This window comes from Ailuropoda melanoleuca, chromosome 2 (assembly GCF_002007445.2).
Source record: "Ailuropoda melanoleuca isolate Jingjing chromosome 2, ASM200744v2, whole genome shotgun sequence".
In the NCBI taxonomy this organism is placed as follows: domain Eukaryota; kingdom Metazoa; phylum Chordata; class Mammalia; order Carnivora; family Ursidae; genus Ailuropoda; species Ailuropoda melanoleuca.
Window position 1 is genome coordinate 189930820 of NC_048219.1, and position 22185 is coordinate 189953004.

Sequence of the window (22185 nt, forward strand, 5' to 3'; positions counted from 1 at the left end):
TTGGCCCTCATCCCTGACAGTGTCTATCAGAGCAACGTGTCCAAGCAATTCCAAGTAAAAAAAAGAAGAAAAAAATTACCTTACATAAGACAGGCAACTGCTTGTCACGGAAATGCAATTGGAATTGTGCATCCTTCCTCTCTAGGGACACAAACCACTGGGCAAATAAATCACTCAGGGGCTCACAAGCACCTTGGCTGATGGCCACGGAGCAGACAACGTACACAGAGATCGATTAAGTTACTGACCTCAAAACCTTGCATAAAGCAAATAACATAGTGAAAGAAGCCTATTTAGGAAAAGCCGAGGGGATGATTAAGGAGAAGGCAGGAGTGTTGCAACTGGGAGACAACACCGGGGAAAGGGGCTGAGGCACTGAGGGACAGAGGGAAGAGCTACACGCTTTGTCAAATATTTTACCATTTCTTTTTTTCCATGAAAGAGTATACATATGTATAAGGCAATGGTAATGAAGGGCAACGGTTTTTAAAAAATCAATGGAGTGTCACTGAAATAGGTCAAATATAAGTACATTACCGTCATCTGGAACACGCAGGATATTCATAGGCTCTTGGCAATAAACTTTTAAAAAGAATATTTGTGTAAAGCAGGCGACAGGGAGCACGTTGATCTCCCAAAGACACAGAAGGGACTCCCCTGCTCTGTTGCATAGAAATATGAAAATGCTTTGGTCATCAGTTTTGTATGTGGAACCCAAGGAGAGGGAAGGGCAGAGAGGGCACAGCCAAGTCCTGCAAGTGCCTTTCTTTCTAGAAAGGAGCAGAAGTAACTAAAACACGGTACCACGACTCTGGAACTTTACTGTCCCTTTGGCGTGAGAGTTTCCTCCCACCCGCGCTGGCCTCCATTTGTTCATCTGTCAAACGAACGCTGTTGTACTCTGCAGAATAGTCTTCTGGTTCTTAGCTAAACTGTATTGATGTCTAGAGAGCCCACTGTTGTAAAAATGAATCATTTTAAAAAGCTGTCTTCCAAAAAAAAATTTAACAAAAAGAGGATTAAACACATGCCAATGTAGTAAGCATAAGACTTCCACGATGATTACAAAAAATAAATCTTGTTTCTTTGAGATCAAAAGATCTCGTAAAAGAAGTCTCTGGCAGTGTGTGGGTGAGCCAATCTTGCATTGTGAAGAAGCTAGCCATTCTTCGTCAGAAGGAGCTTGTGATGAGACTGTCCCCTACCTTGAAAAAAGAATAACACTAAAAGACTGTGAGCTCCAATACAAAGCCACATAAAACACTTAAAATTTTCAACTTAAGAAATTTAAAAAGACATCAGATCACAAATTTTCCAAATGGAAAATAATGGTTTAGAAAAAGAAAGGATGTTACTGAAAATCATTGTCTCCTCGTCATAACCTGAATATAATTTTTAAGAAAAAATTCCTTAATTTAGTTAGTAATATATCAATTAAATTTTTAAAAATTATTCCTCTAAGGAGGAGTACATTTCAACCCAAGATAAAATTTTTTCCATGAAATTTGGTTGTTAGCAAAATGAGCTCCATCTCTGTTGGAGTTCATAAAATTCCTTGTATCTCGAGAGTATAAAATTATATCAATACTAGAAAATCCTTCTTTATTGATCTCTGTCCTTACCCCCAACATCACTCTGAAGTTATAGTTATGTTACAATCATAATATCAAAGGTAAGCTAACATTTCAAATGGATATCTTCTGGTAATACTAAGGACATTTTAAGGAGTGGTGATAGCACATGTATTTTTGCAAAATGGTAGCTCCATGCCTTAGGACAGCTTAATCCACTAAAAAAGGAAAACTCAAAAAATCAGTACAAAGTAAAATTGAAACTATTTACCAAAATACACAAACTATATCCTTGTAGATAAATTGTTGAAACAGGGACATTAATAGTTATTGCAACATTTGGGGGAGTAAAATTTAGACTTGACTTGACAATATTACATCACTCTGGTAATCCAATATCCAGCTGAACAGACACCCACCAGTCTGAAGTTAAATACTCTACCCTTTTTTCCCCACACGTCCATTCCCCACCCTGATTTCTCCACCCAGTAAAATCCCTGCTCCCCTCAACCCACTTCACAGTTGGATTTCCAAAGATTGAGAAACGGCCTTCTTATCAGAGGACGGTCAGTCAAATAAAAATACAGTACAAATTATATAGAGCTGAGCATTTCACTTTATCAGTTTATCTTCATTATGATTTTTTGCATCAAATATATATCTTAGAGAATAATCTTGCTGTATACTTTCCATTTAATTTAGCAAATATTTAGTGTATCTCAAAAAAAAACAAAGAACCCTAAGCAGCCTAGAATCATCCCGAATATCTGTAAAGTACACTTGCACATCCATTACTATACTGAACCCTCACAACACCCCTAAGAGACGAATGCTGTCTCTGTCCCCATCCAGGGGAGGACTGTTGGAATACGTGAGCAGACAGGAGAAGGTATTAACAGCAGGATGCAGGGGGCTGCTTGGGGCACAGGACTGTGGGTGAAGTCTGAACTTGAGTTTGTGTCTCTGAGTTGAGCCCGCACAAGCATCAAGCTCGCAGCTGATGATATGGGCCTGCCTGGGGGCTGGAGTTACAAGTTCCAACCCCAGAGATGCTCTGTATTGAATGAGGGATGAAGACGACGCAGGATGCTGTCAAAATGCCAACCAGGGGACTGTGTCCTCTGGAAACTGCCCAGGTGTAGCCCTTCGGAGGAGCAGGGGACAGTGGGTGGGAAGTCTTGCTTTACAAAAGCCATTTCTACTCCAGGGCAGAGGGATTTGAAGACAGCTAATTGAGCACATGGCAGTTCAGGGAAGGATAAGCTGCAGATTTAAGTATATTCGGGAAACTGAAAAGTCAAAAGTGACCCATGACGGAAAGGTGGGTTGTGGGAAGAGGAGCCCCAAAGGGAGTTGTAAATCCGCTAGGGTATCTGTGAGTAGAGGCTCAGATGTAGCAAATGGCTCCTGAGGTGCTGTGCCCAGGGCCCTAGGTCAGGCCTAACTCAGGTGAGAGCAGGGTTTTTCTGAGAGAGCAACATTCAGGGCCTCAAGCTGCCCACAAGCCCTAGAGAAAGCAGGTGAGGGTCAAAAAGAAGGCAGACTTGAGCTTTAAGTGCCAAAGGTCACACATCCATGTCGCTTTGTCCAGAGCTGGCGTACAAGACCAGGATTTCAGAGCACACTTTGTCCACACTGAGTCACACGGAAAATACTACCTTGGAAATCAATTTTGATCATAAGCAAAACCTCACCTAAAAACAGGGTTGATGTCTAGAACTCAGATTATTTGAGCAAAATGCCCTCCCCGCCGTCTCTCAACACCAAATCAAGGTTGGGTGGACCCAGATGTGTTGTTGGTGGATTTCCAGAACTCACCAATGAAGTGGTTGTGTCCTAGGGCGAGCATCTCCTCCAAGAGGACCAGGCCCCCGGGGGCCTGGAGGAGAGTCACACTCCGGCCATCGATGAGGGAGCACTGTTGGAATCCCGTGGCCGTGACCTTCCACAGCAAAATCAGCGAGGCCGTGGCATCTTGCCGAATTCTGAAAACAGGAATGGAGTAAACCAGAAATCCCTTTCAGAGAAATTCATCTTAGAACCAGTCCATCAAAGTTAAACATAAAAATAAAATGACATGCACATCTACCAAGGTCTCGGGAAATCGTTACAAAGGTCTGTCTCCCACTGGCTTAAAAACAGACCACAAGATCACGAAGAGATGATTCACCTTTGCGTAACAATTGTAATCAATAATAAAAGGGCATCTTGAGTTCTTTTAGAGACAAATCCTTCCACATCCACACGATATGGAGTCCTGCTGGAATTTACTCTAAATGTGTCATGCATCCATCCCCAAACGGCTCCGAGTTGTGCTGCCCACATGAGCCAAAGTGTGTCATGACCTATGCTTCGGGCTTCTCTTGGCTTTTTCTTGTTTCCAGGGTAAAATCAAAGAATGAGATGCTAGAAAGCAAATCAGCCTTGGCCTCAGTTCCCCTTTCAAGCCCCAACTCAGAGCTCTGGCCATAGGGAGCTATGGTCCCTCCCCAAGCAGGTTCTGTCCCAGCTCCCAGCCTTTGTCCCCTCTGGCTCACGTGCCATTCTGCAAGGCTTAGCCCGCAGGTCACCTCTTCTCTGAGACCTTCCCTGACGATCTTCCCAGCACCCAGCAGCCAGCCCTCCCCTCCTCTGCGCTCCTGGAGAAGCAGGTCTCCACCTGTGGGAGATGAGCGTACTTAGCGCGCAGAGCTCCTGGCTTGCACTCGGGTGTTCAATCAGGGTTTGCTAAAAGGTTGAATCCATGAATAAATGAAAGTCTCTGGGGCTAGCAGCCCTTACAAGTGAATTCAGGGCACCCAGAGCTTCTTCGGCACTCCCATCTCACTCAGCCTGGGTCAGGTGGCTATTTTTGCCCAGTCCTGCAGCCAAGGAGGGTATTAGAGAACTTCAAGTTTGTTGAGAAGGGAGAAAAAAAAAAAGCATTTAAAGGGATAGACAATCAGAACTGTTTGGAAAGGCTTATGAAAGCCAGACAAGAAAGGGCTAGGAGATGGTTTCATTTTTTTTTAATATATATAATAATTTTTATTTTGTTATGTTAGTCACCGTACAGTATCTCGTTCGAGAGAAAAGAGAGCGCGTGGGGCCATTCGCCTGGGTAGATGGTTTCGTAAACGTAAAGGAAACTACGGGTCCTGATTTGCCTAAAGCCCAGCTCTAACTTCCATCTGTATTCTGAGCCCTGAAACACTAGGACCGGGGTCCCCCTGCTGGTAGAACTGGAAGCTGCCTCAGAGGCCACACCTTTCTCCCCAAGGGGCCTTCTTCCCTGGGCCGAGTTCCCTGCCCATCCTGACTCCCCCCAGCAGAGTGAGTTCTAGGCTCCAGGGGAGGGGATACATTTCAGTTCCATTGTTTAGAAGGCAAGGTGGGCAAAAATGCTTCTGTATAAATGGAAGAGGTCTACAGTGCCCACCTCCCCCTTTAAAGGGAGCTGATACAAAGTATTAGTTCACCAGGGTCACGTGTGCCTGGGTCTTCTCAAGTCCCTGATGACTGGACAGCAGATTCCCATTTGGTTGCATGAGGGTGGGGGGTGGGTGGCTAATAGAAACAGAGAAGGATGAGCAGTGAGAGCCCTCAGACAGAACGGGGTCACTCTGGGGCCGGCTCCACCCCCAGCCCCTGCCCCCACTCCCACCTGACACACAGCAGGTGCTCAGCCCTTGCCTCTCCCGTCCCCACCCATGACAGTGGGCTGTTCGTCATTTGAAAGAACTTAAGTTTAAAACAAAGCCAAACAAAACACTCTCTCCTCAGATGCTTGTTTTTAAAAGCAAAATTATGATGCTTGGATTTTAAATTATGCCCATGAATTTAACCAATGGCCCATTAAAATCATAAGAGGCCAAAGAATTTTGAAAGCAAAAGTCATTTGGGAAGTGAAGGTCTGAGTCTGGATCTTATCCAAGGCCTCAGGGTTTCTGATCTCACACCTTACTCATGCCGTCCAATTCCGCAAGTCCGCGTCCCCCGCCCAGCTGGATCCCCACTGCAATGTTCTCCCCTGAAATAGGTCTTTCTGGATGTTGAGCAATTTAGGCCATGTCTACGCATGAAACCCCAGTCATGACTCTCACTGGATTGACCAGGATGGACACAACCCAGCTTACGGGCACAGTATCGAGCTTAACGGTTTCAGCGGCGAGTGTTCTTACTTGACTGAGGTGTTCTGTGGCACTTCGAAGGACACCAGGCGGCCACCAGCAGAGCTATTAGAACTTGCATTCCCACAGGCAATATCTGGGACCACCTGGGGAAAGAAAAAGGGGAGAAAGAAGTGATCGGGGTTGATCGTAATACAAGGTAATATTACAAAGCAAACTCCCATGAGTGGCCTTTGGAGACAGAGAAGGGACAAGTGAAACCTTACAAACTCAAAAGAAAACAAAAGCTCTGCCATTTGATTTTCTGAAATGCCCGAGCTTTCCTGAGAGCCACACCCGTTCCTGGATTGCTATCACCGGTGAGCAGGGTCCTCTCTTCCATTAGCAAGCAGTCCCTGGCCTCCGTCTGGGGTCAGGGGGGTTAAACGCTTCCAGAACAAGAAGGCAGACTTTGAGGCCTGGCTTACAACATGCAGCAGGCATAAACTAGGAGAGCAAGCCTTGGGACGAGCAAAGAGCAAGAAGCACCTGGTCTGAGCGACCCTGCTCTGTGCAGAGGTGGGTCTCAGGAGCCCATGCTAAGGCCAAGGAGCTGGGAAGCTGCCTATTTTTTCCCCGTGGACTACCCCTTCATTTTTTAAGTGACCTGTTTTCAAAAGTAACACGCCGATGTGTACCCAAAAAGGGGCTCCTGGGGGGGAATGACTGTGTTCTTCAGAAAACACACTGTGAACACTGGAGCTGTGTCTAGTGAGGTGGTTCGGACCAATTTATTCATTTATTCTTCATGCCGTGAGCACGGTCTGCCCCCAGGGGAGGCAAAACAAAGGGGTATTAAATGTATCCCTCATCAGTGAATTAACTGAGAATAATACAGAAATTCTCGGCACTTCCACCCACACCCAACACTTAGAACTTCCCAGAAGGCCTGAGAGTCAAATGCCGTGAAGAAGGCCCACCATGGATATTCAAAGATGTGTTAACTGGCAACTAGTTACATCAATTTGAGTTCCTTGAGACTCCAAAGAGCTTCACAGTTCTGAAGCATCATTACTCCATAAAAGGGGAAACCCAAATATATTCCCATCTTCCTCTGGCAACTTTTTAACCTGCTTCTCGAACAGCCTAAGAAATTACAGCATGACAGGAAGATGAGGCATTTCTTTCCACATTTACCAACAGTAGGAGAGCATGCCTTTAAATAAATAGATGGCAATGGCTGGTTGGGGAGAAACTGTCTTTAAGGGAAACTTCCTTGATAAATGTAGAATCAAATCTAGTTCACATTCAAGGAGTGAGTCATCCTCAAGGAGGGATTCAAATCAAAACTTCAAAGCATTTATTAAAAGTCTGAAATCAGAACACGTTCACAGTTTTTTTAGGTAGGCTGAAAAACCCTGCCCTGCAGTCTGAATATGGCCTCCATAAATTGTGTGGCAATGAAAAAAAAAATGGGTCAACTGGTTAGAACTACCCAAGAAAATAAAGGAAGAAATGCTGCCTTGTCTCTTTTATAACAATAAGGGAAATGTCTAGACATACTCCTTGACTCTAAAACTGCTACACAAGATCTATGTGTTTTGTCATTTAAGCTACAAAACCAGTAATAATATACAATCACAGGATGTCATATAATATACAAGCTATGGAACAGAATTATATTCTATCGATGTCACCTCGGAGTCATCATTTGGATTTGCTCCCCGGCTCTCCCAGCTAGCAAATTTATGTTGTATGGCAACTTCCAAGGGTCTGCTGAAAATGCCTCAACATGAGACTTTCGATGAGCTTAAAAATACAAGCCAAACCCAGACTGGATGAGATTCAATAAACAGTATCTGTTCTTGCCAAAATGGACAAAATTGGGAAATTTCATTCAAATGCATTCTCAAAATATTTTAAAAAATCACTGATGGCCACTCTTTTTTTTTTAAATCATATTGGCTGCAAGGCACCAAATAATAAACGAACAGGAAGTGAAGCATAATATTAAGGAAAATTAGGTCAACGGTGGAGGGTCTGCCCCCAATCCAAGATTCTCTCACAGAAATGGATGTGGATGTCGTTCCAGAAAATAACTTCATTCATTTTATTTCCTTGCTTACTCTTTTTATGCCCACAAAACAGTCATAATTGAAAAGTCTCCTTCATGTAAGGGAAAGAGATCTCCCACACACAGGCGCAGACGGGAGGAAGGGTAGACACCTGATTTTGTCAAGGGGGTAACTGAAAGGTCTTCCATTTTTATTGCCACTGAAATTATTTTAACGGCACTGGTTCCTTTACATATGCAATCAACCGTTCTCACCTCCACTTGATCCCATTTCATTTCTACAACTTTCTGGCCTGTTTTGGGCTGCCAGGTGGGCAGGGTCACGGTGGCCTGAGAGCGAGGCAGGATGATGTCGGGCTCCTGGGTGGCGGGGACAGGCTGCAGCTGCCTGGGGGTCATGGACTCGGTCCAGCCGGAGGCGGGGAGGCTGGGCAGCCCCTGTTCACAGTTGGGACCTTCATAGCCTTCGTTGCAAATGCACAGGTAGCCCCCCCTGCTGCTGCTGCTGCAGTTGCCATGGTGACAAGGGGTGCTGGCGCAAGGATCCGCCACGAGCTGAAACGAGACCATAAATGGGTCAATTATTCCCTCGTAAGAAAAGCGGTGCCATCGCTGGGCAATTAGCTCCGTGTCTCAGAGCTGCTGCTCCAGGAAACGCTCTTCCTGCGCAATACTCGTCCTGAACTGCTTGTGCTGTCGTGGTGGAGCCTCCCAAGGTCATCCCAACATTAACCCTTTCGCAGATAACAGGCGACCAGCAAGAACCCACCTAAGGGACAGCTTCCCCACACCAAGCCCCTAAATAATGTTGATTTCAGGAACACATTATCGAAGGGAATTTTCTAGAGCAAAAACATTTAAAACTGAGGCTCATTAGGAAGATACCAACTTTGATATTTTTTTACCGGCCAGTCATGACAAAGGATGCTAAGGATCTCAACTGGAATACCCTCTTCCACTTTCTGGAACCTTGCAAGGTTTCCTTATGAGAAATGACTGCCGGACTAACTTATCTCCCTCAAGGATGTCATTCCTATGTCTCCCAGTTTCCACGCGATGAACAACCCCTTTTATGGTGATACTATTGAATTAAAAGCTTCCAAAATGATCAGCCTGCATGACAATTGTTAGCCGGAGTGAAGCATGGTGGAGACTTACATGGAGCAGAATTTTATGAAGGTTTCTACCTCGTTATTTTGGAGGGTGATCACAGAGAAATGTGACCCTGCTGGATATGGAAGATAAAAATTCACTGGCAGGCCTTTAAATTGTGACAATGTTTCTAAGTAAAGTGTTTATCCCTGAGTCCTTTGCTGACCTGTGAATCACTATTTGTTATGACTCGGAGACAGGCTAGAAAACAAGGAAATGATCAGCCGCTTCTCCTGAGAAAGCTCAAGGGTTCGGACATGTTCTCAGTGCTTTATTCAATTATCATTTGCTTCTGTGAACAGAAAATGAGACTTCTGTCTGATGTGCCCCCAGTTTCTCAGGGCTGATCATAAAATAGAATTCAGTGAAGTACAGACTACAGAGAAATGAGGCCCTCGATTTCTCTTGTTGAAATGAATTCACATATAAACACATGTGGAGAGAATTCTGCCTGGTAAAACAGCTTCTCGCCCTGCTAATTATCCTTGTCAGACAATTTCCAACAAACTCCTTAAGGAATATTGAGGGATTTTGGATTGAATAAAATGAAGCTCCAAGAATACCACAATGTTCTCTGCTATTGCTTGGCAATTCCTTCACAGAATCTCAGCTAAAAGGAGATGAATTAGTATCTGAAGAAAATACTTGAACTGTAAATTATTTTAAATATTTACAAACATTATCAACTTAAAGTAAGACCCAGACTCCTTCCATGGCAGACAAAGCTCTCCCTGATCTGGCCCCTTCCTAATCTTGATGTCCTCTCTTCCCTTCTCCCTTACACTCTCCCCTCCTCACCTTCTTTCTGTCGCTAGACTATGCTGAGATCATTCCCACCTCAGGACCTTTGCACCTGCTGGGCCCTCTGCCTGAATGGGTTTTTTTCTCACAAGTTTTGCATGGCTCTTTACTTCATTTCACAGAGTTCTCCACTCAAATATCTCCACCAGAGAAGCCTTCCCTCACTACAAAATCTAAAATAATCCTTTTTTTCTCCCACAAACTTGTGAGCTCTGTCAGTGCAGGGTCTTTATCTACCATGTTTATGGCACTATTCCTAGCATGTCAAGGAACACAGAAAACATGGCAGGGCTTTTTTTTTTTTTTAAGTATTGACAAAATATTCGGAAGGCATGATGAGAGACAGATGTGAGCTGCTTTCTTTTAGCCACAGTATTGTTATCTCGTGTCTGATTTATTTTTAGGAAGTCTTCATGGAATGGGTATCACCTCAAGAATTATCTGACAGGAAGGAGAATTTAATTAGCTAGGATAAAGGGGACATACATAACCAGGTTTCTGAAATCAACTTTTTAAAATAACATCTGAGGTTGACCTAGATGTCATAAATTAAGACATTGAACACAGGCCTGAAAACAGAGAAATACATTTAAATTATTTAAATATGTTGAAGAGAGGAGTACAAAAATTAATTCAGGAAATCCAAACCTCCATTTGAAGCTGAGAGTAAAACGTTCCTAAGGCAAAGACCAGCTATCTGAGGGCCAGAGAGGCCCTGAGCCTTTTGCTCCACCGTCACAGCCCACTGCTGGCCACAACAGCCCCCAAAGAGACGCCAGGGTACAGCATACGTCAGCACCTCCACCACGAAAAGAACGCAAAGCACAGCTCTCCACCTGCACAGTGAAGGCTACCGGGCGTGATAGCTACCGCTCCCTCCAAGGTGGCCATGGCAAGTGTTCAAAGAACATTGCCGTATAGTATCTCATTTGTGCTCACAACAACCTTGAAATAGAGAGAAGGACTTTTCTGAACCCATATCACTGTTCAGAAACAGGACAGAGGGGCGGAGTGACCCATCCCAGCCACTACAAAAGAACAATGCCAGAGCTTCTGACTTCCAGCCAAGAGTTCTGGTCACAACACAGCACGACAGCTTTGATAGTAAGTTATGATCATACCAAAGAAACAATCCCTGTGGAGAAGGCCGGTGGTCAGGGTTATATTTCTGTAAGCAACAGAAAATAAGCAAGGATTAAATGTAGGCCAATTAAGACCACCATTTCAAGACGCTTCTTTGGAATAAAAGTATAATGATAATAACACATATTGAGTGAGGTCTTATTATTTGACATGAACTATATCGAATCTGGGAATAAAAGGCTAAAAGAAAAAAAAAAAAAACCAGATGCAGTGTCTGTCCCTATAGAGTTTATGCCCAGTAACCTAGGATGGGCACTAAGAGCAACAACTGCAAAACGAGTACTGCCTGCTGCTCACTGGGTAGTTCCTGTGTGCCTACCACGACATTCAGCTTTTAACATTTCCAGGCACTCTCCTACCTCAGGGCCTTTGCACTGGCTGTTCCCTCTACCTGGAACACTCACGTCTCATGGCTGCCCTCGAACCTCCCTTGAGTCTTTGCTCAAATGTCATCTTCTGATGAGGACGTCCCTGGCCACACAATTTAATTGTGCCAAGTCTCAACCCCTTGGCACCATTGATTCCTCTTTCCCTGCTCTATTTTTCTCCAAAACATCTGTTATGTGCTAATATATTGTGGGGAAAATGTTAGCTATTTCTTATACTGATTTTGTATCTTCCCCCACTAGACTGTAAACCCTGTGAGGTCAGATTTCTTCCCCCTGTTTTGTTTACTTGAGGGCTCCCACCCCACCCTAAGAACAGTACTGGGCACACAGGAGCTGCCGAATGAACAATGACCCAATGACTGACCGAGTGAATGAATGATGTTATATGCACGTAGCTGCCAGAGCCCGTGAGGTATCCTGTTACATGAAATGGAATTAGGATTCTCTAAGGCCCCATCCCAGGTCTTGAGAACACAAATCCAGGAATGCCTCACGTATCTGTCCTAGAGTGTTTTAGAGCAATTCAATAACTTTAAATCAGCTTTAAAAGGGGGGGAAGTCTCCGTTGACCTGAGAGGGAAGGCAAAGCCAGCACAACCTCTTGCTTTTGCCTTGACGAGGGAGGGCAGAAAGATTAAGGGCTCAGTGGGGGTCACAGATGGCCCCCCAACACCACGGCACCAGTCCTCAGAGACCGTCCACCAGGAGAGCTGCTGCTGAAGCCTGTCACCCCAGGTGCCAGTGGATAGAACCCGGTGCAAAGGGCAGGTCCCCACGGCAATGCCCAATTCACCACACTCCATTCCACCAGGTAGGGAAAAAGAGCTGGAAGGAAAATATGATGAGAATTACTGATCTCATTTAAGAGCTGCTGTCTTCATCCATGAGCGGGATGCACAAGCAGCGTCGGGACGAAGTAAAGACTGATTCACGGGCTGCCAGGAGAGAAGCTTCTAGTAAAGATGACAAAAGCTAGAAATGAAGCTGTCAGCAGTACGGATTTCTGCAGGGATTCAAAAGAATGACTGATGTGATGGAGAACACGTGCACGCACGCGCACTGGGACACAGAACAGAGCTCAATGCACTACACAGTCATCATCCCTTCTTTAAAGTGATCAGTTCATATTCTGCTACCTGCTTGGGTCGTCTGTTAGCTGCTTCACTAACAGTGACGACTAGCTGCCATTGTGCTCTCAAACTCTTCAGGCTAATCTCACTGAAAAAAAGAAACCGATCTGTTTGAATTGCCTAACAGCAAATCTAAGATAAAATGCAATCATCAGCCTGTTGTGGAGGTCACTAACTACTGCCCTGGAATCCCATTAACTTTGAACTAGGAGCAGGAAACCACCAAACTGCCAAAATGCAAACGAAGCAAAAGATCGTGATGAGTAGCCTTGACTTTGCGGATACTCAAAATGTAACAGGTGATGTGTTTTTGGCTATAGTTTCTAGTCTCCGATGATGGGGGTGGGGGTGGGGATGATCAAGTCTTTGTAATACCAGCTATGAGGGAGAACAAAGAGAAAGCCCATGGATTAACGCTGTTCCGCTTACAAGTCACCAGCAAGCTCACTGACAAAATGCTGCTTGGTGTTGCCTCATTAATCACCCATTTAAGCCAAATCTTTTCACATCATAGAACTAATCTCAAACTATTCTTTTCATATTTTATTTTAGACTTTTCGCCTGTTTCAAATCATTTATACTGTAAGCAGGAGCGTTCACGGGGATGCGTGCAGGGTGACATGGGAGGTCAGACCAGAGCGAAGGGAACTGCCAACCCCACGACTTGGGATTTAAAGGCTCTCTCACGTGACACATTAGGCATGACCTGTTTCCCTTCCTTAAACTGTCTGCTGCTCCTGTTTTCAGCAATTTTAATGCCCTCGGCAGCACACTAACAGAAGGATGGAAGGTCAAATTTTAAAACAGGAATGAAAAAGGCCCATTTTGGGGCTCCTGGGTGGCTCAGCCAGTTAAATGTCTGCCTTCAGCTCAGGTCATGATCTCAGAGTCCCGATCGAGCCCTATTGTGGGCTCCCTGCTCAGCAGAGAGTCTGCTTCTCCCTCTCCCTCTCCCCCCAGCCTTGTGCTCTATCAGCTTGTGCTCTTTCTCGCTCACTCTCTCTTTCTCCCAAATAAATAAAATCTTTTTTTTTTTAATGCCCATTTTTAGGGTCATTAGCTAAGTCCAAGCCAACAGATTGCCTCAACATGGAGCCTGTGAACACCTTTATCCATGTCACCTGGGTGACGGGCCCGAGTTCGTGCCCGTGGAGCCACCTGCCCAAGGGATCCTTCCACACTAGTTTAGAGAGTGTGAGCTTCATTCCTACTCAATAAGGCTGATCAGTGATTCATGTGACATTTATCAAGCACCAGGTGGGTACCTGGAATTTAAGGGCCAGACAAGGTACCTGGAAGAGGGGTCAGGAAGATGCATAAAGCCCAGTCCTGGGCCTCAAAGAGCTTGCAGTCCAACAGAAGGTTCAGACACATTACCTGGGACTCCCCGAGCCATCTCATTGGAACCAGTACCCTGCCTAAATGCACGTCCACTATTACAATCCTGTGTTGGATGAGCTAAAATCCCTAATGCTGAGAAAGAACCTGAGTTGGATAACTGCAGGTCTGAAAGGAGCAGATAGGAGTAGATCTCAGATCTAGTCTCTTTAGGTGACAGTGGCCACTCTCAGCAAAACAAAGTGGCAAGGATTTTTCTGATGAAAAACAGACCAGCTGAGCAACCAGTGCTGGCGTCAGTCTGCACGGGTGACTGAGAGGCTCTGGCCAAGTCACTTGCCTGCTCAGGACACACACTCCGTACGTGTTAAGGGAGGGCCTAAGGTAGAACATCTCAAGGCCTCCTCTAGCTCTGGGATTCTGGATTCTATTGGCGGCCACTCAGTTTTCATTGACCCTGTTTGCAGAGGCTCTAGACAAGTACAGAGCAGACCTGAAGCCACCTCCCTCCCTCATTTATACCCATTGCTCAGTGGACAGAGTCGTCCTGAGAATGAGAAGGGTATCTGAGGAACCGAGCCCAGCAAAGGCCAGAAGGAGAATCGGCACGCATTGATGGAGCCCATGACATGACGCAGGCCACACAGGTCACTGAGGGGACATGGTGGACCCATGGTACTTACAGAGGAGAATGGAGTAAGACATAGGCACAGAAGAGAAATACCTCAGGGGCGTCTGTGTGTAGTATTAAGAAATAAGTAAAGTGGGGGCACCTGGGTGGCTAGTTGGTTAAGCATCCGACTCTTGATTTCAGCTCAGGTCATGATCTCAGGGTCATGAGATCAAGCCCCACATCGGGCTCCATGCTGGGTGTGGAGTCTGCTTGGGATTCTCTCTCTCCCTCTGCCCCGCCCCTCCCGCTCGTGCTCTCTCTCTAGAAATTAAAAAATTTTAAAAAAAGAAGCAGAATGGGCCATTGCTTTAGTAATTTTTCTAAGCAGAAAAATCAAGTAAGGAAACTTTTAATATAGATTCTGACGCAGATATTCATATCGTAGGAAGAAGGGGTGTCTTATTAAGCACGGAGCAAAAACTGAAGCCTTAAAGCAGTATTTCTCGGCACTCTTGACAATTCGGGCTGGATCATTCTTCGTTGAGGGGGATGCCCTGCACATTTAGGATGTTTAGCGGTATCTCCCATCTCTGCTTTGCAGGTGCCAGAACGCCTCCTGCCCACAGTGACAGTTGCAGCAATCAAAGATGTCTCCAGACTTTGCCGATGTCGCCAGAACGACATCACTCCCAGTTCAGGACCATGGCCCTCAAGGAACAGACAGAAACATTTCACTCCATCAAAATGTTTGGAAAATCCATATGACTCTATAAATCAAGTCAAAAGGTAACAACATAATGGGGAAAAACACGTACAATGTATGATGAAGGACTAAATCCCTTATTAGATCAATTCCTACATGTCAGCAAAAGACACCTCAATAAAAAGGGCAAAGAAATAAGCAACACACAGAGAGATGTGTATGACATCGTGCCATTTTTATAATATTTTTATTTTTTATAAGATTTTATGTATCTATTTGAGAGAGAGAGAAAGAGAGCACAAGCACGGAGGAGAGGGAGAAGCAGGCTCCCCGCTGAGCAGGGAACCCAACATGGGGCCTGATCCCAGGACCCTGGGATTGTGACCTGAGCCGAAGGCAGACGCTTCCTCAACTAAGCCACCCAGGTACCCCTTTATAATATTTTTAAATACAAAGCACAATGCCATGTGCTTATTGGTATGTGTCTAAGTGCACACACAAATTTTTTAAAGCAGAACAGACCATCACATTAGCAATCTGTCTGAGTGGCAGAATCAGTTAAGGGGCTCTTTAAACCACAGATGCCCACCCCAGACTGCTAATAAAACACACTGAGGGTGAGGCCGAGAACCCTCTATCTTTCAGCATTCCCCAGATGATTCTGACATGTTTGGTCCAAAACCCCAGATGCAGAATTTGTTGGTGTAAACCAGGGATTGCCACACGACAAGGGCAGGCCAAATCCAGGCTGGTTTTGGAAATAAAGTTTCGCTGGAATCGGACCACAGCCACCTGCTTACATGTGACCACTCTTGGGCTACATCAGCAGCAGAGTGATTGCCAAGGAGACTCTGGGCCCATAAAACCTATACGATATTTATTATGTGGCCCTTTAGTTTGTCTCAACCCCTCATCGAGATGATACTGACTCTAGGGTTCACAAAAGGGAAAAACAGGTAGTTGGGCTCACCTAGGAAGACTTCCAAGGAGAAAAACTTGAACAGAGCATTATACAGCCAATAGCAATTCATCTATTTCTCTCCCCACCCAACTTTCTTACTGGGTTGGCATGCCCCAAGTGACTGAATTACAGAAGGACCCCTCCGCAATATCGCTTCGGGCAGAGAAGGACCGGACACTCTCTTAATCATAACTCTGTGCAAGAATAGCGCAGAAGGAATCTTGGCACTATGAAGGGAATACTTATCTAGATAACCCACCACCAAGAAAGACCACAGTACAGGGCCACACACCCACCTCTCCTTCACTGGAAGGAACGTGGGAATTCTCTCCCTTCCCTCCCGGCCATCCACTGAACTACATGAAGATCAATGATGGAAAGCCCACTGCAGAAGCCAGACACAGAAACAGGCAGAGCGTGGAGGAAGGTGGGTGGGGAAGAGCCACACAGACCAGGGGCCTTGAAATAGCAGGAGAGTGTCTACATTGGCTGGCCCACTGGGAGACAGGGACCACGAGAAAGACGATTCCAGAATTTGGAGTTTAGGGTTTCTGGCAAAATGCTAATGAGCAGTTGCACTGTGATATGGCAGAGAAAGCCTGTGGTTTTACGCCCACTTGTGGGTGATCGTGGACAAAGCAAGGAAGGCTCCTGGGACTCAGTTTTCTCAACCGTAAAAGGAAGGAATGGGACTAGAGAGCCCTGATGTCCTTTCAGGTCTTCATATGAGCTTTCTCTGTCCAAAATAGCAATTGCACTGGTTAGAAATGTCGTCTTCATGCTGAAAGACAAATGAACACTGTTGCAATCCAACTGTCACAGTATTTTTGCCTTAAAAAGGAATTTTTCCCACTTGGTTCAATAAAGATCTCAATTATATTCCAACACCAACTGCTTACCCACTAGGAGTAAAGATGTGGAAAAAAATCCACTACGGTGCGTTTGCCAGTAGTAGACTCTGCCAAGAAGTGCATCCCATGGTATCTTGCTTCCAAACCCAAATAATAAAAACACTCACTCACTTCACTGAATCAAGAGCTACACGTCTTCGTAAAACACACATTCTCATGTTTTGATATTTCTTCACCTCTGCATTAGAGACTCCAAATCTGCTTGAAAACTTGTACTGATACTAATCCGGGCAGTCCACTTTTCCCGCAATTCTGAGTTGATTTTCTTGAAAACAGCCCATCCTGATTGTCACATGTGGGTGGAGTGACATTTGTAAGTAGGCTAAAAGGAAATCACAAGCAGAAAGCAAATTTCTGACTGTGAAATGAATCCATTAAAAATAAACTACTACATGTGTAATTTTTCTCCCACTTTTTCAAGAGGATCTCTTTAAAACACGCTCTGTTTGGAAATGATCTTGAGATGGCCCTACTTTGGCTTTCGTCTGGCTAATACACTGGGTCCATAGTCCTACTAATGAATCCTGAAGCCCCGCTCAGTCACAGATACATCAAGATCTAAATAACTGTTCTTCAAAAACACTTTGTGCCTCAGTTTCCATATTCAACTGAATTCTAAGGGATCACACGCAACCCCATTTACTGGCACAGGCAACACCAGCCTCAAACAAGACATTGTTGCTTCCCTTTGCCTTTTAGTCATTCAAAGACCTGTTTCTTGAATCAGAAACTTATGGAATAATTCCAATGCATACATTTCTTGTTTCGCCTCTCATCAGAGACACTCATACATCCTGACAAACTCTTTTCACAAAACAACAATGCCATGAATACAGGAAATATGTCAACTTTTACCCCCCGGCCTACTTAGGAGAAGAAGCCTAGGACGGACTGGGAATTAAACTTCCCGCGGAGGTCATATGATCACCGCAACTGATATAGGGGAAGCATTTTATTAAATTCAACACTCACTTAGAGTGAAGACTTTTAGAAAACTAGAGATAGAAGGCACTTCTTTAATCTACACACACACACACACACACACACACACACAAACCTTCAGCAAATGTAATACCTATTGGTGTTGAAAAGTTTCTCACTGAAATTGAAAATGAAACAAGGTTGTTTGCTATCGCTGTTCCCATTGAACATTTCACAAAGGTCTTAAGCCAGAACAGGGAAGCAAGAATAAAAAGAAAGCATAAGGATCGAGGAGGGAAAAAAAACTGTTGTGATTCACAGACTGAATGATTATGCATGCTAGTTATTAGAATATGAAATGCCAGCAAGTTTGTTAGATACAAGGTCAAAAAATTTTTTAATTGCATCTCTATGTATCAGAAATAAACAAAAACTAATTTTTTAAAGGTGTTATCTATAACATACCAAAAAAATCCCTCCAAACCTAGGAATAAACCAAATGAAAGAAGTGTATGGCCTCAACAAAGAGAACTAATATAGCAAAATAGCACTGAGAAAATTAAAGAAGACATTTGTAAATGGAGGGTTATTCTAGTCGTAGATTAAAAACAATACTACAAAGATTCAGATTTTCCCCAAAGTGATCTACAAATTCAATGGAATTGCAAGAGAAATCACAAGAGGTTGTTTTGGGTTTTTTTCCTGTTCTTTGTGCAAAATGACCCCAGATGGTCCAAACCCTCTTGAATAAGAACAATATTGACGGCTTGCTCCTACAAGAGATCAGAAATGTAAAGCTAATGTCATTAGAACACTGGCGTAGTCAAGAACTAGAAAGATCACGCATGGACCTTCATTTATGGAATAAGGTAGTATAATAAATATAGTCCTCTCAGTAGGCTGATATCCATATGGGTAAAAAAATTAAGTTAGACTCCTCCCTCACATCATCCACTTTTACAAAAGTAAATTGCAAGTGAATTGTAGATCTGAAATGAAAGGCAAAAAAATAAAGATTCAAAATGCTAACAGAAGAGAATATCTTCATGACTTTAGAGTGAATAAATATTTAATAAACAGGACACAGAGAGCACTAAGTGTAATGGAAAAATTATTAATGAGTTGGACTATACTTTACTAAAGATAAAACTTCTTTTTTTTTTTTTTAAGATTTTATTTATTTATTTGACAGAGATAGAGACAGCCAGCAAGAGAGGGAACACAAGCGGGGAGTGGGAGAGGAAGAAGCAGGCTCATAGCGGAGGAGCCTGATGTGGGGCTCGATCCCATAACGCTGGGATCACGCCCTGAGCCACAGGCAGACGCTTAACCGCTGTGCCACCCAGGCACCCCGATAAAACTTCTTTTTATCAAAACGCACCAATAGGGGCACCTGGGTGGCTCAGTCAGTTGGACGTCTGACTCTTGGTTTCGGCTCAGATCATGATCTCAGGGTCGTGAGATGGAGCCTCACATCTGGCTCCGTGCTCAGAACTGAGTCTTCTTGGGACTTTCTCTCCATCTCCCTCTGCCCCTCCCCTGCTCATGCTCTTTCTCTCTCTCTCAAATAAATAAATAAATATTTAAACACACACACACACCAATAAAAGAGTAAAAATGCAAGCCACAGAACAGATGAAGATATTTGTAATACATGTAACCTCCAAAGGGCTCATCTCCAGAATAAAGAATTGTTTACATTAATGAAGGCTGCATGGTGGAGAGAATGCCATAGAAAAATGGGCAAGAGACCTGAACAGGCTCATCACAAAAAATGATATCCAAATGGCCAAAAAACATAAGAAAAATTCCTCAACATCATTAGTAATCAGAGAAATGTAAATTAAAATCACAATAAGAGATTACTACACATTTATAAGAGTGACAAAAATCAAAAGACTGACAAGGTCAAGTGTTGATGAGGACGTAATACAACAGGAAGACTAAATTGGTGGTGGACTGTATGTTGGCACAACTGCTTTGGAAACCGTTGGCTGTTATCTCCTAAGGTTGAACGAGTATTTACCTTCTGACCTAGAAATCCACCCCTAGATATATGCCTAATAGAGAAACAGGCAAATGTGCACTGAGAGACATATACAGAATGCTCCTATGTCCATTCATGATTGCCAAAATGTGGAAACCACTAAAATATCCATTGAGTCGGATATATAGATAAACTGTAGTATACTCATACCGAAGAATGCTCTCCAGCCATGAAAAAGAAAGAATTATGGTCTTGCAGAACAATATGAATAAATTCCCCAATGTAACATTGTTCCCATTTGTGTGACAATGACAAACAGCAAAACCAAAGGATGAAATTCGGGACAGCAGTTACCTTTGGGGAGAAGGGAGAGGTGGGGCTCAGAAAGAGGCTGAAGGGCACCGTGCTCACTCTTGACTTGTTGGTTAGTTACAAAGGTGATCGTTTTATAATACATTGAGCTGTGCCTGTTGATTCGTGCACTTTTCTGTATGTGTGTTATACTTCACAATTTAAAACAAAATTTGATGTCTATGGTGTACACATGTCAGGTTTGTTTTGACCCACTAGGCAGTTAAAGGCAAGCCCCACCCTTAGCAGCCTCCTTCACTTAATTCCCAATGCTTTTTTCCATTCATTCAGTCAGTTGTACCATCATCCAACAGTCCCTAAAAACAGGGTCCTGCACAGTCAGGATTCTAACTTTTTAGCATACCAATCCTAGGAATTCTGTTGGGAAGTTTAGAATTTTATTTCTTAAAATAAAGGTGAATTTTTAAAATTAATGATAATTTCTACATCTAGCAATGAAATGATGGAAGAAGCAACCTCATAGGCTCAGTATAAAAGGTCTGGCCACGTATCTAGAAATATACAGATGAATGGCACAAGCTTTAAGGTCAGCGACTAGCGGGGTAGAACAGATGAACACGCCTATCACACTGAAGTCAGAGCCATGAGACGTGCATACGGGGGCTATGAAACACAGGGAGTGGGGCACTGGACTCACCAAGGCAATTCAGGCAGCCTTCTGGTGTAAAGTAAGTCTCAAGGGTCAAGAAGGAGCTATCCAAGGAAAGAAGAGCAAGAAAGGGGGTTCCGCCTGGGATAACGGGAGGTGCAAAAGCCCTGAGGGGTGAAAGAGGTGGCTTATGGAGACCACCACAAGTACTTCTACTCACCGGGAGAAGAAGCCACACACAGCGAGTTTCCTTGATCGTGTTTTTGCTGTCTACAACTCTGTAGCCAGTGGGACGACCTGAGGGAGCGAGGCAGGTAATTGTCCTTGGCAGGAGATCCTGCCTTGTCAAGGCTGGTGTCAAGTGCACCCCTATCTTGAGAGTTTCCTGCACCCAGAATTCCCCTTCCTGAAAGACCCCTGGAGCAGCTGGCAAAGGTGATGAAACCAACATGCCTTTGCCCAAAAGTGAGCGCAAGTCTCCTTCCTGACGCTCCGCCCAGGTCGTGGACACAGCAGAGGGGCTCCTGGATTCCGCAGAGATTCTCCCCCAGCACAGTGGCCACCTAGGGCCATGGGGGCCAGGGAAGTCAGCAGGACTCAAGATGCGGCAGCCTCTCTGTTCTTCCCCTGGTTTGGCCTCTGTCCTAGAAGCTTTAGGAAGCCAGGGAAATGAGGTAAGACAGAGTGGGGACTCCAGTTAGTCTCCCACTTTCAAAAGAACCGTCCATTCCTGTTAGGGACCCCGAAGGTAGTCTCCAAATATTAAAAGGTGCTCAGGTCTCTATCTCTGAAAATAGGCATAAGTGACAAGTGACACGTTAGGTGGGGCAGGGGAGCAAGGAGCTGCTAACCCGGGCACATAGCAGGCCCTCAATCGATATTTGCTGTCTGAATCAAAGAAAGGGCATTGTTTTCTTTTAGAGCATTCTTCACTCAGAGCATTTCCCACCAGGCGTGGTGTTCCATGTCTGCTAGGCTTGGTAGCCCAGGATCCTGAAGAAAAGTCGGCAGAGAACCCCGCGGATGTCCATGAGACCAGGTGAAAGATTGCAAATCAGGGTCACCCTACTTGGAAAAGGCTCCTGCTTGAAGCTGTAAAGTGCTTCACACGCTCGTGCACCTGCTGGCCTCTTAACTACTTTGATGTGTGTTTTTCTCTCTGCAGGCATGAAAATTCCCTTTGCTCTCTTTTCAGTTTTTCTAACCTTAAGTGGAAACAGCTGCTCTAATTTTAATACCCATCTGCTCCCAGAGACGAGGACCAGAATCCGTGGCTCTGCAGATGAATCTCAAGTCTTCGTGTCGTGGAACCTCATCGACATGGGGATAAGCCTTCTAGAATCAGCAGGCTTCGTAGAAGCAGCTTCACGAAGATAAAAGATAAAAAGGGGGGGGGAAGAAAATGCTAGCAGGCCCTAGATATCCACTAGCAATTGTTTTTA

The 22185-nt window shown here is 44.5% G+C and overlaps 1 protein-coding gene across 1 annotated transcript in view; it reads right to left on the minus strand.

The window, feature by feature from the left end:
- DNER (delta/notch like EGF repeat containing) overlaps window positions 1-22185 on the minus strand; it is a gene marked incomplete at its 5' end in the record, with an annotated part of 319258 nt that overhangs the window by 179557 nt on the left and 117516 nt on the right. Inside the window, 3 exon segments of the mRNA XM_034655313.1 lie at window positions 3390-3556; window positions 5732-5826; window positions 7989-8288. Of these exon segments, the coding sequence (XP_034511204.1) occupies window positions 3390-3556; window positions 5732-5826; window positions 7989-8288 (562 nt within the window).